At 48.5% G+C, this 12,377-nt stretch overlaps 3 protein-coding genes across 9 annotated transcripts in view; 2 read left to right on the forward strand and 1 right to left on the reverse strand.

The window, feature by feature from the left end:
• Nucleotides 1-1,303, forward strand: part of LOC139273419 (histone H2A) — a 605,799-nt gene extending 604,496 nt beyond the window's left edge. For all 7 annotated transcript variants that reach the window (XM_070890323.1, XM_070890327.1, XM_070890324.1 and 4 more), the window contains one exon: nt 445-1,303. In XM_070890323.1, the coding sequence (XP_070746424.1) occupies nt 535-981 (447 nt within the window). In that variant the 5' untranslated portion in view covers nt 445-534 and the 3' untranslated portion in view covers nt 982-1,303. The remainder of the gene's footprint in view (nt 1-444) is intronic.
• Nucleotides 1,304-2,529: 1,226 nt separating this feature from the next.
• On the forward strand, nt 2,530-2,919 carry LOC139273423 (histone H2B 1.2-like). Its single transcript, XM_070890335.1, has one exon. It carries the CDS (start codon nt 2,530-2,532, stop codon nt 2,905-2,907), a length of 378 nt encoding a protein of 125 aa, XP_070746436.1. The 3' UTR covers nt 2,908-2,919.
• Nucleotides 2,920-7,314: 4,395 nt separating this feature from the next.
• Nucleotides 7,315-7,965, reverse strand: LOC139273409 (histone H1-like). Its single transcript, XM_070890291.1, has one exon. It carries the CDS (start codon nt 7,963-7,965, stop codon nt 7,315-7,317), a length of 651 nt encoding a protein of 216 aa, XP_070746392.1.
• Nucleotides 7,966-12,377: the final 4,412 nt, after the last annotated feature.

The raw sequence follows: 12,377 nt of genomic DNA on the forward strand, positions 1-12,377 counted from the left end.
GTTTGTGCGTCACCATCACGATTCATCGAGACGTAGAGTGCATGTATGGCCATCTTTGCAGAGGAGCAAAGTGTGGGCGTGGCTACAGAGTCCGACTGAACCCAGCCAGGGTCAGCACCTTCAAGGGAGGAGAGGGGGGGAACCAGTGAGTGTAGAACTGAACCCAGCCAGAGTCAGCACCTTCAGGGGAGGTTAGGGGAACCAGTGAGTGTAGAACTGAACCTAGACAAAGTAGATGGTGAAAACTGGGAGCGGAGGACATGTTGTTTTCAGACGTGCGATGTGTTTGAATTTCAGGACAGGGAGGACAGAGAGTGTATGGGACAGGGATTTACAGCTTTGGAGGAACGAGAGAGGAAAGAATGTTCCATGGAATCTAGAATTGTCTGTTCTGAATTTGTGTCTGGTACTTGCAGTAATGATTTTTGTAAACTCCTTTTGCAGGGTATAAGAAGGGCAGGATTTGCAGATGGGAAAATCAAACCAAACATCACGTCAAGATCTGACAGAATAACACGATTCCTCAGGACCTGAATGTCATCAGCCTTTGACTGTGGAACGAGAAATGTTTGCCTGTTCTGTCTGTGGGAAAAGATTTCAAACATCACTGTGACCAGCGGTAAAGCTCGCACCAAGGCCAAGTCTCGCTCCTCCCGGGCTGGACTGCAGTTCCCTGTGGGCCGTGTTCACAGGCACCTGCGAAAGGGGAACTACGCTGAGCGTGTGGGTGCCGGAGCCCCGGTCTACATGGCTGCTGTGCTCGAGTATCTGACCGCTGAAATCCTGGAGCTGGCTGGCAATGCGGCCCGCGACAACAAGAAGACCCGCATCATCCCCAGACACCTGCAGCTGGCCATCCGCAACGACGAGGAGCTCAATAAGCTGCTGGGAAAGGTGACCATTGCTCAGGGCGGGGTGCTGCCTAATATCCAGGCTGTGCTGCTGCCCAAGAAAACCACCACTTCGTCCAAGACCAAGTAAAGCGGACAAGATTTAAACTAATAACCCAAAGGCTCTTTTCAGAGCCACCCACAGTATCTGTGAAAGGGCTGCTTACTGTCTTAATGGAGAGCTTGTGTTCAGGTACCAATAAATTGGTCTATTTTAGATCTGTATGCGGGAGTTTTCAGTTCCTGGTATCTGCATTATGGTTTTCTGCTCACAAAAACTGTTCTAGTTAGCAACTAATAATTAAACTACAGTTGTCAGAGACTGAAAAATTGTATAAATACCGCAACCGGTTCCCTAAATATTATTTAATCTATCAATGAAAGCTGTATGAAGAGAGTCGGCGGTTATTAAAAGGGCCTAGTTTAATTCTGGTCTGATTTGAGAGTTTGAATGCTGGTTCTATTCCCAGGATCTCCGGTCGTTCTGGGCTGTGTATTTCTCTCCTAAGCCGTCAGTTTAGGCCTACACTGAGCAGCCAAGCGCAAGACGGTCACTGCCATGGATGTGCTGTACACTCTGAAACGGCAGGGCCGCACTTTCTATGGATTCAACGCGACCCTCTCCCCCAAGCACAAAGCAAAGGCTCGTCTAAGTGCCACCCACCGCCTCACGGGGGGAGGGAAGGGGAGGGGATGCAGGGAGGGAGATATAGTTCATTTACATTTTGTTCGGTTTAGATATATATTTTTCGCCAAGGTCTATATGTTTTAAATCAGCATATGCACGATGGACGGAATATCCTTTTAGTTTCAGAATTATAGACATTCATCATAGAAGCTTACAACACGGAATGAGGCCACTTCGGTCCATCGTGTCCGTGCCGGCCAACAAAAGGCTATCCAGCCGAATCCCACTTTCCAGCTCTAGGTCCGTAACCCTGCAGGTTACGGCACTTCAAGTGCACGTCCAAGTAGTTTTAAATGTGGTGAGGGTTTCTGCCTCTACCACCCTTTCAGGCAGTGAGTTTCAGACCGCAGCCACCCTCTGCGTGAAGATATTTCCCCTCTAAATCCTCTACCAATTACTTGAAATTTATGCCTCCTGTGTTAAGGGAAATAGGCCCTTTACGGCACAGGAGGTACGGCATATTCCAGGTGAAGGTAACACTGAAACAACTAATGTAGTTACAGCAGTGACAGGTGTTGAATTAAATGGTGGGAGGAAGGCAGCATCAGGGCGGAAGGACAGTGAGGGCCTTTTGCCCTCATAGAAGGACTCCCAAGTCCTGACCAGAAGTGACCCTCGGGCAATCTCGGTTACAAACCGGTCAATGTCTGTCGAACATGTAGACATCTAGATCGATAAAGAACAGAATATGGCTCGGGAGGGGATGTAACTGATGACCTAATTCTTGAATTTGAGATTGTGGCGAGCAGTAAATCTGATTGGATGTTTAAAGAGACCAATCAGAGAATTACAGAACAATGGAAATTGACAACGCAGCGAGTGAACCAATCACAATCGTTGCCTTCACCCATTCCTCATTAGCATAGGGCTGTGGGCGGAGTGTGGGGTTGCCTATATAATACGAGCTCCGAGCTAAGTTTACGTCATGTCTGCGTTGAATTGAACAAGGCGATGCCTGAAGAGAAGAAATCAGTTACTGCCAAGAAAGGCGCCAAGAAAGTGATCAAGAAAACACCACCGAAGGGCGGTAAGAAGCGCAGGAAATCGAGGAAGCAGAGTTACTCCATCTACATCTACAAAGTGATGAAGCAGGTTCACCCCGACACCGGCATCTCCTCCAAGGCCATGGGCATCATGAACTCTTTTGTGAACGATATTTTTGAGCGCATCGCGGGTGAGGCTTCCCGCCTGGCCCATTACAACAAGCGATCCACCATCAGCTCCCGGGAGATCCAGACCGCCGTGCGCTTGCTGCTGCCCGGGGAGCTGGCCAAGCACGCCGTGTCGGAAGGGACAAAGGCGGTGACCAAGTACACCAGCTCCAAGTAAAACTCCACTCTGTCCTGATACAACAAACCAGAAACACAACGGCTCTTTTAAGAGCCACCCACAACGTCTCTGAAAGAGCTGCACAAACACATCACCCTTTTAACTCAATTTACTGTAGTTATTTCCTGAGCAAGTGTTTGACAACATTTAAAGTTCCAGCTGTAGATTTAGATTTGAATTCTCATAAGCGGTTTTACTGTCCGGTTCAACCTCAGCTTCTCTGATGAATTTCCCTCCCAGTAAACTGCACACACTGTCCCTGGCCGCCTGCCAATGAATTATGATCTTGTTTTAGGAGGTGAAACTCAGACTTTAGTCACCTCATTCTCTCAAGCCCTTTACAATATAAAAAAAATTCTAGTTCGGGTCAACCCGCTTATTAATCCGAGATTCCGAGTGCAACAGCCCAGACTGGGAGTTCTTAGAGACCAGAACAGGGAGTTTGAAACCTGTGTCCCTCTTCTCTTTTCACAGAAGAACTCCCAGTTCTGGTCTCACTCCCACCTGTGCGGAGGAACGATCCATGATCTGTGATTCCCAAATTGTACAAAGATTGAGCTGGAATGTGTCCCGTTACAGAACGTTTGAAACTGAACCCGAATTTAAACCTGATTGTAACATCCTGGAATTTGGAAGGTAATATGGAATACGGCAAAAGGAAATTAAAAAGTGTTTGGAAATCTTTGGCTAATGGTGAATTTATTAAAATAATCCGCATTGTAAAAATTATTGGCGGGGTTTTTGAAATTGAAGATTCGTTGGAAGTCGAACAGTAATTTTCGCCGCCTTTTCATTGGCGGGCGAAACAGACGGTGATTGGTCAGCGGAAAAGACCAATGAAATCCATTTCAGAGCGACCAATCACAAGTTCGATCCCTCCAGAAGCTATAAGAAGGGCAGATGTGGGAGGAGTTTCTCATTCTTTGTCTGTGGATCGTGGAAATGTCTGGAAGAGGAAAAACCGGCGGTAAAGCTCGCGCCAAGGCCAAGTCTCGTTCCTCCCGAGCCGGACTGCAGTTCCCTGTGGGCCGTGTTCACAGGCACTTGCGAAAGGGGAACTACGCTGAGCGTGTGGGTGCCGGAGCCCCGGTCTACATGGCTGCTGTGCTCGAGTATCTGACCGCTGAAATCCTGGAGCTGGCCGGCAACGCGGCCCGCGACAACAAGAAGACCCGCATCATCCCCAGACACCTGCAGCTGGCCATCCGCAACGACGAGGAACTCAACAAGCTGCTGGGAAAGGTGACCATCGCTCAAGGCGGAGTGCTGCCGAATATCCAGGCTGTGCTGCTGCCCAAGAAAACCACCACTTCGTCCAAGACCAAGTAAAGCGGACAAGATTTAATCTAATAACCCAAAGGCTCTTTTCAGAGCCACCCACAGTATCTGTGAAAGGGCTGCTTACTGTCTTAATGGAGTTAGAGCCCTTTAATTCATGTACCGATAGATTGGCCTGTTTTAGACCTGTAAACATAGAAAATAGGTGCAGGAGTAGGCCATTCGGCCCTTCGAGCCTGCACCACCATTCAATAAGATCATGGCTGATTATTCCCTCAGTACCCTTTTTCTGCTTTCTCTCAATATCTCTTTAGCCATAAGGGCCACATCTAACTCCCTCTTGAATATATCTAACGAACTGGCATCAACAACTCTCTGCGGTAGGTAATTCCACAGGTTAACAACTCATTGAGTGAATAAGTTTCTCATCATCTCAGTCCTAAATGACTTACCCCCTTATCCGTATGCGGGAGTTTTCAGTTCCCAGTCTCTGCATTACGGTTCTCTGCTCACACATACATTCTTCCCGTTAACAGCGAATAATTGAACTACAGTTGTCACTCAACAATTGTATAAATACCGCCACCGGTTCTTTAAATATTCTTTAATCTGTCTGAAAACGAGAGAGTCGGCGATGATGAATTAATGTAGTAATAAAAGGGCCTAGTTTAATTCTGGTCTGGTTTGAGATAGTTTGAATGCTGGTTTCGTTCTCGGGAGCTCCGGCCGTTCCCGGGCTGTGTATTTCGCTGCTAAGCCAGTCAGTTTAGACCGCACTGCATCAGCGAGCGATGCACAACATGCAGGATCCGGGTCCATTGCAGTGCTTCCCAGATCTACCTGCCCCCATTCTCCGGCAACACCGAATGGGGAAATCTGTGCTCTGCCCCGGAGAAGTAGAGGTCAGAGCGACGCAAAGCCGATGTCAGTTTCCGAAAAAATTAAAGGGCTCATCAGTTAATCGTCAATAACTCCCATGTGAACGGAGCTGGTATATGAACACACGATCAGTAATCAGTCCCACACCCTCTGCCTGTCCCTACAATGGGTTAATGAACACGAAGCTCTGGTTATAGGAGATGGCAGCTCTTTCCTTTACTGATTTGTTGGCTCTGAAAAGAGCCGTTGTTGCACTTGGTGCTGAAGCTTGGAGCCGAGGCAGGGGGAGTCTGAGCGCGCTCCCCGCGGATGCGGCGGGCGAGCTGGATGTCTTTGGGCATGATGGTGACTCGCTTGGCGTGGATGGCGCATAGGTTGGTGTCCTCAAAGAGCCCCACCAGGTAAGCCTCACTGGCCTCCTGCAGGGCCATGACGGCCGAGCTCTGGAAGCGCAGGTCGGTCTTGAAGTCCTGAGCGATCTCCCGCACCAGGCGCTGGAAGGGCAGTTTGCGGATCAGCAGCTCGGTAAACATAAAGTCCTGCAGCGATCCCGCCAGTACCGTCCCATTTAACCGAATCTCACAGAGAAACCTCACATGACAGGAATTATCTGTGAGGGGAGACTGTAATGTGTAAAGGGGACTGTGTAACCTGCCCAGTAATTGAGACTGTCAGCCGGAGTTTTTGATCTCTCATATTTACAATAGTTGTAAAATATTTAATAATTCCCATATTCCTACAGCGACTATACTCCAAAAGTACTTCATTGGCCTTGTTCATTGGATGTGGTCCTTGCGGCTGAGGGGGGGCAGGGGTCGGGGAGTGTGGAAGGTGCTGGAGTGGGTGATCAGCTGTGATCTTGTTGAATGGCGGTGCAGGCTCGAAGGGCCTACTCCTGCACCTATTTTCTATGTTTTTATATCTTGAGACGTTCGGTGGTCGTGAAAGGCGCTATATAAATCCAAACCTTTCTTTCCATTAATTAAACAGCCGAAACCATTTCCCAACTAAACTGTCCGCGTTCCCATCCCCAGGTCGCTGCTCTCTCTGTGAGCCGGTGGGTGGCTCTTAGAAGAGCCTTTGTGTTGTGTTTGGGGGAAAAGGGTCGAGTTATTCAGCCGCCGAATCCATAGAGAGTGCGGCCCTGCCGTTTCAGAGCGTACACCACATCCATGGCAGTGACCGTCTTGCGCTTGGCGTGCTCAGTGTAGGTGACCGCATCCCTGATCACATTCTCCAGGAAAACCTTCAGCACCCCGCGGGTCTCCTCGTAGATCAGGCCCGAGATCCGCTTGACACCGCCACGGCGAGCCAGGCGGCGGATTGCTGGTTTGGTGATGCCCTGGATGTTATCACGGAGTACTTTACGGTGCCGTTTGGCTCCGCCTTTACCCAGTCCTTTGCCTCCTTTACCTCGACCAGACATGATGATTCTTCACTCAAACAGCCGCTGAATGAGAAGTGAACTGCTCCCGGCTCCTTTTCATAGAGCCGGAGCCGACCTGACTGAGAAAGCGCAGAGTGAGAGAGGCGGGAAAGGGAGGAGACAGTCAAGATTGACAGACAGAGCAGAGAGCGGCCTCTGATCTTCCAGCTCCGCCTCTAGCTTTCTGCAGCCGCCAATTTCAAACCGTTTTCCCACAATAGAACCGAAACACAGCGCTCCGCACAAATCCTTTCAGACTCGGAATTCATCTTCAAGACTTCCAGGAACCAGAAGCCTTTAAATAAGGTCCCGTTACAATTAACAATCGCGAATATTCCCGCCTATATACAGCCCCTTCCCTGTCAATCTCAGACCTTGTTCCATCTCCCCACACTTCCTCTCACAGACGGGTTCAGCAGTTTACAAACACCTTATTCCAGCTGATTTGGAGAATGTGGTGTTTAGGATTTGAGTTGTGAGGCGGGATATCTCCGCCAGTATCACCGTCTCACAGACTCTCCCCCTGAACCTGTGAAATGACAATGACCAGGAACTGAGACTGGAGCCGAACACATCCCCAGTTAGTGAGGCTCGGACCGGACATCCCATTCTGTTTTATTGCAGACACTGGGGGAGGGTTGGGTGCAGCCAATTTCAGCGAGTCACCAGGAATCCTGGCTTCATGTTCAATGATTTCTGTCTGAAATCTGAGCCCGGCCCCGGGACATGGATCATTTGATTCGGGGATCAGCTCTTTTCTGAGAGGCGTGGGTGGCTCTGAGAAGAGCCTTTGGGTTCAGATGTTTACAAGTTGCACTTTTTATTTACTTTTTGTGCGCTGCTTTCTTGGGTCTTGCTGATTTGGCCTTGGCCCTCGGTTTTTCCACCTTTTTGGCCGCCTTCACCTTTGCGCCCGAGGCCTTCTTGGGGCTCTTGGGCTTCGCTGCAGCCGGCTTCTTCCCAGCCGCCGCTTTCGCTGACTTTTTTGCTGTTAGCGCCTTCTTGGTGCTCGTTTTCTTGGCTGGAGATTTCTTGGCTGCTGGTTTCTTGGCTGGAGATTTCTTGGCTGCTGGTTTCTTGGCTGGAGATTTCTTGGTTGCTGGTTTCTTGGCTGCTGGTTTCTTCACCTTCCTTCCCACTTTCCCCTGGTTTTCCTTCTTAGCGACTTTGAAGGAGCCCGAGGCGCCCGTGCCCTTGGTCTGCACCAGGAAGCCATTTGTCACATTCCTCTTGATACTGAACCTGATCTGGGACCCGCGCTTCTCCACATCCACGCCTTTAGCCGCCAGAGCCTTCTTTATCGCGGCCAGGGACATCCCCTTGCGATCGCTGCCATCGGCCACAGCCTTTAGGATCTGTTCGCCCAACGTGGGACCGGCTGGCTTGGAGCGGGGAGCCGCCTTCTTCTTGCTGGGAGCCTTGATTTGAGTGGCGGCGGCAGGAGGGGCCGTTTCGGCGGCTGCAGTGTCAGTCATGTCGGCGACTGTGGAAAATCTCTCTGACAGTCAGAGCTCGGTCAGAAATGAAACGGGAGGCGGCGGCACAGAGCAACTTAAAGGCAGCGAGCGGACGGGGCGGAGACATCCTGCTGTCAGCTCCCCGCCCCTCCAGCCTCTCTGTGTTTCTCTCTCCTCATTAACTGTCCGATTCCAATTCAACCCTGGCCCTCCAGATTCCCAGACTGGCCTCTTTCTGTCCCGAACACCGGGATGTTTGCTGTCGAGAAAGTTTCATCCGAATTGAAGGCAGCAATTTGGATTTAAACCCGTTTCATTGCTGCACTGATCGCGCTCTCTCACCCGATCGCGGACATTTTCTCTGTTTTTTGATTGAAATTTGAAATCAAATCAAACTTGACGTTTAATTCCCACTTTAGACCTGAGCAGGGCAGCAGGGCGATCCTGTGACAGGGAAATCTTTGAACTTTACACAAGAGGGACTCTGGAATCCGGCGATGAGACGGACACACAAACACAGTGACATTAGTCTCATCCGGCCGCCCCTTTAACACACTCTCGCTCACACAATGTTCACATCTGCACATTCACAGCACAAACTATCCCAGATTTACAGCTCCCAGCACAGGGTTTCCTCTCCGCTCGGCCTGTGCTGCCGATTCTCGGGGTTAGTTGTAGTTTCCCAGCTTAGTAAGTGTTAAACACTCCGAGGCCAGGGCTCCTCACAATATCTGTTCCCCAGATTCAGGAGCAGGAGCCAATCATAGAAACATAGAAACATAGAAAATAGGTGCAGGAGTAGGCCATTCGGCCCTTCTAGCCTGCACCGCCATTCAATGAGTTCATGGCTGAACATTCAACTTCAGTACCCCATTCCTGCTTTCTCGCCATACCCCTTGATCCCCCTAGCAGTAAGGACCTCATCTAACTCCTTTTTGAATATATTTAGTGAATTGGCCTCAACAACTTTCTGTGGTAGAGAATTCCACAGGTTCACCACTCTCTGGGTGAAGAAGTTCCTCCGCATCTCGGTCCTAAATGGCTTACCCCTTATCCTTAGACTGTGACCCCTGGTTCTGGACTTCCCCAACATTGGGAACATTCTTCCTGCATCTAACCTGTCTAACCCTGTCAGAATTTTATATGTTTCTATGAGGTCCCCTCTCATTCTTCTGAACTCCAGTGAATACAAGCCCAGTTGATCCAGTCTTTCTTGATAGGTCAGTCCCGCCATCCCGGGAATCAGTCTGGTGAACCTTCGCTGCACTCCCTCAATAGCAAGAATGTCCTTCCTCAGGTTAGGAGACCAAAACTGTACACAATACTCCAGGTGTGGCCTCACCAATGCCCTGTACAACTGTAGCAATACCTCCCTGCCCCTGTACTCAAATCCCCTTGCTATGAAGGCCAACATGCCATTTGCTTTCTTAACCGCCTGCTGCACCTGCATGCCAACCTTCAATGACTGATGTACCATGACACCCAGGTCTCTTTGCACCTCCCCTTTTCCTAATCTGTCACCATTCAGATAATAGTCTGTCTCTCTGTTTTTACCACCAAAGTGGATAACCTCACATTTATCCACATTATACTTCATCTGCCATGCATTTGCCCACTCACCTAACCTATCCAAGTTGCTCTGCAGCCTCACAGCATCCTCCTCGCAGCTCACACTGCCACCCAACTTAGTGTCATCCGCAAATTTGGAGATACTACATTTAATCCCCTCATCTAAATCATTAATGTACAGTGTAAACAGCTGGGGCCCCAGCACAGAACCTTGCGGTACCCCACTAGTCACTGCCTGCCATTCTGAAAAGTACCCATTTACTCCTACTCTTTGCTTCCTGTCTGACAACCAGTTCTCAATCCATGTCAGTACACTACCCCCAATCCCATGTGCTCTAACTTTGCACATCAATCTCTTGTGTGGGATCTTGTCGAACGCCTTCTGAAAGTCCAAATATACCACATCAACTGGTTCTCCCTTATCCACTCTACTGGAAACATCCTCAAAAAATTCCAGAAGATTTGTCAAGCATGATTTCCCTTTCACAAATCCATGCTGACTTGGACCTATCATGTCACCTCTTTCCAAATGCACTGCTATGACATCCTTAATAATTGATTCCATCATTTTACCCACTACCGATGTCAGGCTGACCGGTCTATAATTCCCTGTTTTCTCTCTCCCTCCTTTTTTAAAAAGTGGGGTTACATTGGCTACCCTCCACTCCATAGGAACTGATCCAGAGTCAATGGAATGTTGGAAAATGACTGTCAACGCATCCACTATTTCCAAGGCCACCTCCTTAAGTACTCTGGGATGCAGTCCATCAGGCCCTGGGGATTTATTGACCTTCAATCCCATCAATTTCCCCAACACAATTTCCCGGCTAATAAGGATTTCCCTCAGTTCCTCCTCCTTACTAGACCCCCCGACCACTTTTATAACCGGAAGGTTGTTCGTGTCCTCCTTCGTGAATACCGAACCAAAGTACTTGTTCAATTGGTCCGCCATTTCTTTGTTCCCCGTTATGACTTCCCCTGATTCTGACTGCAGGGGACCTACATTTGTCTTTACTAACCTTTTTCTCTTTACATATCTATAGAAACTTTTGCAATCCGTCTTAATGTTCCCTGCAAGCTTCTTCTCATACTCCATTTTCCCTGCCCTAATCAAACCCTTTGTCCTCCTCTGCTGAGTTCTAAATTTCTCCCAGTCCCCAGGTTCGCTGCTATTTCTGGCCAATTTGTATGCCACTTCCTTGGCTTTAATACTATCCCTGATTTCCCTTGATAGCCACGGTTGAGCCACCTTCCCTTTTTTATTTCTATGCCAGACAGGAATGTACAATTGTTGTAGTTCATCCATGCGGTCTCTAAATGTCTGCCATTGCCCATCCACAGTCAACCCCTTAAGTATCATTCGCCAATCCATCTCAGCCAATTCACGCCTCATACCTTCAAAGTTAGCCTTCTTTAAGTTCTGGACCATGGTCTCTGAATTAACTGTTTCATTCTCCATCCTAATGCAGAATTCCACCATATTATGGTCACTCTTCCCCAAGGGGCCTCGCACAACGAGATTGCTAATTAATCCTTTCTCATTACATAACACCCAGTCTAAGATGGCCTCCCCCCTAGTTGGTTCCTCGACATATTGGTCTAAAAAACCATCCCTTATGCACTCCAGAAAATCCTCCTCCACCGTATTGCTTCCAGTTTGGTTAGCCCAATCTATGTGCATATTAAAGTCACCCATTATAACTGCTGCACCTTTATTGCACGCACCCCTAATTTCCTGTTTGATGCCCTCCCCAACATCACTACTACTGTTTGGAGGTCTGTACACAACTCCCACTAACGTTTTTTGCCCTTTGGTGTTCTGCAGCTCTACCCATATAGATTCCACATCATTCAAGCTAATGTCCTTCCTAACTATTGCCTTAATCTCCTCCTTAACCAGCAATGCTACCCCACCTCCTTTTCCTTTTATTCTATCCTTCCTGAATGTTGAATACCCCTGGATGTTGAGTTCCCAGCCCTGCTCATCCTGGAGCCACGTCTCCATAATCCCAATCACATCATATTTGTTAACATCTATTTGCACAGTTAATTCATCCACCTTATTGCGGATACTCCTTGCATTAAGACACAAAGCCTTTAGGCTTGTTTTTTTAACACCCTCTGTCCTTTTAGAATTTTGCTGTACAATGGCCCTTTTTGTTCTTTGCCTTGGGTTTCTCTGCCCTCCACTTTTCCTCATCTCCTTTCTGTCTTTTGTTTTTGCCTCCTTTTTGTTTCCCTCTATCTCCCTGCATTGGTTCCCATCCCCCTGCCATATTAGTTTAACTCCTCCCCAACAGCACTAGCAAACACTCCCCCGAGGACATTGGTTCCGATTCTGCCCAGGTGCAGACCGTCCGGATTGTACTGGTCCCACCTCCCCCAGAACCGGTTCCAATGCCCCAGGAATTTGAATCCCTCCCTGCTGCACCATTGCTCAAGCCACGTATTCATCTGAGCAGTGGCTGGCTTAACCCATATCTGTTGTTAAGTTGTTATATTGTTCGAATGCAGAAACATGTTTGATTAACATGAAAATATAAATTATATGTTCACCGTCCCTCCAGCATTTCTTTGTCTCTCTCACCTCCTAAGCTGAGGGACATTTAACAGTAACTCGTGTCCTATCCATCCCATGCTCATCACCCAGAGACGTGTCTCCATATTACGCTCAATACTAGTGTCAGACATTCATGTACCGCACTACGAAAGATAGAGAGAGACACACACACACTTTATCAGTCTTACACTTGGTATCAGTGTTCCCATATTACGCTCAATACTAGTGTCAGACATCCATGTACAGCACTAGAGAGAGAAACAGAAACAGTATCAGGATTGTACTTCAAATAGTGTTTCCA

This window comes from Pristiophorus japonicus, chromosome 9 (genome assembly GCF_044704955.1).
Source record: "Pristiophorus japonicus isolate sPriJap1 chromosome 9, sPriJap1.hap1, whole genome shotgun sequence".
NCBI classification, from domain to species: domain Eukaryota; kingdom Metazoa; phylum Chordata; class Chondrichthyes; family Pristiophoridae; genus Pristiophorus; species Pristiophorus japonicus.